The 2,500-nt window shown below is 49.8% G+C and overlaps 1 protein-coding gene across 1 annotated transcript in view; it reads right to left on the reverse strand.

Moving 5' to 3' along the window:
* Positions 1-566: 566 nt before the first annotated feature.
* LOC125048220 overlaps positions 567-2,500 on the reverse strand; it is a 2,185-nt gene continuing 251 nt past the window's right edge. Inside the window, exons 1-2 of the mRNA XM_047646791.1 lie at positions 2,414-2,500; positions 567-2,262 (exon numbers count right to left, since the gene is read on the reverse strand). The exon at positions 2,414-2,500 is cut by the window's right edge and continues 251 nt beyond it. Of these exons, the coding sequence (XP_047502747.1) occupies positions 567-2,262; positions 2,414-2,500 (1,783 nt within the window). The remainder of the gene's footprint in view (positions 2,263-2,413) is intronic.

The following is a 2,500-nucleotide window of genomic DNA, read 5'->3' on the forward strand; positions in this document are numbered from 1 at the left end:
CCGGTTGGTATTACTCATTAAGTTTCTGTTCCATAAAGTTCAAAATATGCTTTTCTCTTTGGTTCTGGTGTGTACCTATTTCAAATTCTTGTGTTTGATGAATATACTGAAGCTTTCTAGGTATAAGTTCAGGAAGTTTCCAATTTACAAGAAACTAGCTTTCAGTGTGTGTCATGATTTTTTTTTTTCTTGGGATTATATTTTTCGAGGTAAACAATATAAATTATAGGATTTAGAAAATACATTTCTGTTCCATAAAGTTTAATAAAAGATGCTTTTCTCTTTGGTTCCGGTGTTTACTTCAAATTCCTTGTGTTCGATGAATATACTGAAGCTTTCCAGAAATAAGTTCAGGAAGTTGTCACAGGCTCTTGAGAAGCAGTCCATTTCGTGCTGCATCTTCTGCTCTGTGCCGGCGTTGAGGGCGCATTCATCAGTGAACAGGAAGTCTCTGATGACAGTCACCTTCACCTTGGTAACAGCCTGCAGGTGCCTGAGGTTGAACAGTCCCCCGTCAGTCCTGTACTTGACGTGCATCCCATCGTGGCAATCACGGAAGGCGTCTGTCAGCATGGCTGAAATAACCATGCTGATGAGCCTTGTTTCACGCCGTTTGTCACTGGGAAAGCCTCTGACTCGTCTCTGTCATCCAGTACCTTCACCAACATGCCGTCATGGAACTGTTGGACGATCGTGATGAACTTGCTTGGGCAGCCAAACTTCTCCATTATCTTCCATAAGCCATCCCTGCTGACTGTATCGAAGGCCTTCGTCGGATCGACAAAGGTCACGAAGAGGTCACTGTGCTGCTCTTGGCATTTTTCCTGGAGTTGGCGTGCAGCAAATATCATGTCGACTGTTCCATGTTCGGCCCGAAAGCCACACTGACTTTCTGGAAGGTGACCCTGCTCAAGATGCTGAAGGAGACGGTTGAGCAGGATGCGAGCCAGGATCTTCTCAGCTATGGACAGAAGAGAGATTCCTCGGTGGTTGTCGCAGGACTGGCGGTTGCCTTGCCTCTTGTAGATGTGGACCATGGTGGCGTCTTTCAGCTGTTGTGGGACCTTTCCTTCACTCCACATGGACTGGAAGAGTTCTGTCAGTTTCTGCATCAGAGCTGGTCCTCCAGCTTTGTATACCTCTGCAGGAATTGTGTCTGATCCTGGTGCTTTGCCACAGGAAAGTTGCTTGATGGCCTTTCTGACTTCTTCTGTGGGGGTATTGTCGAGATCCCTGTTGATCTCCACTTGAGGTAGGCGGGCGATGGCTGCGTTGTTGATCGTGGCAGGGCGATTCAGGACCTGGTTGAAGTGTTCAGCCCACCTGTCGAGGATCTGCTTCTTCTCTGTCAGCAGCTGCATCTCGTCTGCAGTGAGGAGGGGGGAGGAGCCGGTGGACTGAGGTCCGTACACAGTCTTCAAGGCATTATAGAAACGCTTGGCGTTGTGACTGTCCGCATAGCCCTGTATTTCTTCAGCCTTCTTGCAATACCACGTGTCCTGCATCTCATGTACCTTGCTTTTTGCGCAGGCAAAGGCGTCTTTCTTCGCTCGTGGTGTGGGGTCGTTCTGATGTGTTCTGAACAGCTGGTGTTTCTCTGACAGGAGTGCCTGTATCTCCACATCGTTCTCGTCGAACCAGTCCTGCTGTTTGCGGGTCGCTGGTCCGAGGTGTTCAAGTGCTGTGGAGTACACCACTTCTCTGAATGCTGTCCACTGTTCCTCGGTGCTGTCCTGTTCATCCTGGGGTGTGTCTGGCAGCCTGTCGTCAAGGTCCCTGGCAAATTCCTGTGCAATGTTGCTGTTTTTCAGCTTGGAGATGTTGAGTCTCTTTGCACTCTTCTGGCCTTGGGGTCTTCTCTTTGGCAGGATGCAAAGTTTGCACTTGGACACTATGAGTCGATTATCAGTCCAGCAGTCAGCACCACACATGGCCCTTGTCACTCTCACGTCCTGTACGTCCCTTTTCCTGGTGATGACATAGTCAATTAGATGCCAATGCTGGGAGCGTGGGTGCATCCAAGTTGTCTTGTTATGGGTGGGGAGCCGGAACAGTGTGTTGGTGAGGGCGAGGTCATGGGTTGCACACAATTTGAGGAGCAGAAGGCCGTTGCTGTTGCACTTGCCAGTGCCATGTCCTCCAAAGATCCCTTCCCAGGTTTGGTGATCTGTCCCCACTCTGGCATTGAAGTCCCCGAGGATGAAGAGCTCTGACTGTGGGACAGATGCAATGAGGGCGTCTAGAACTTGTCTTTGATGTCCTCTGGGTTGGTCATTGTTGGAGCGCAGGCACTGATCAGCGTCACACTTTTCTTGTTTTCAATTGGGAGCTGAAGTGACATTAGACGATTGTTGATACCCTCTGGGAGTTTCGCTAGTTTCTGGGCGAGGTGGGATCTGATGGCGAATCCAACGCCTGCCTCTTGCCGTTCGGTGGTGCTGCGTCCGCTCCAGAAGAAGGTATACCCGCCACCATGCCTTTGTCTGCAAAGCGGATTTCG

Source organism: Penaeus chinensis, chromosome 43 (assembly GCF_019202785.1).
Source record: "Penaeus chinensis breed Huanghai No. 1 chromosome 43, ASM1920278v2, whole genome shotgun sequence".
NCBI lineage: Eukaryota > Metazoa > Arthropoda > Malacostraca > Decapoda > Penaeidae > Penaeus > Penaeus chinensis.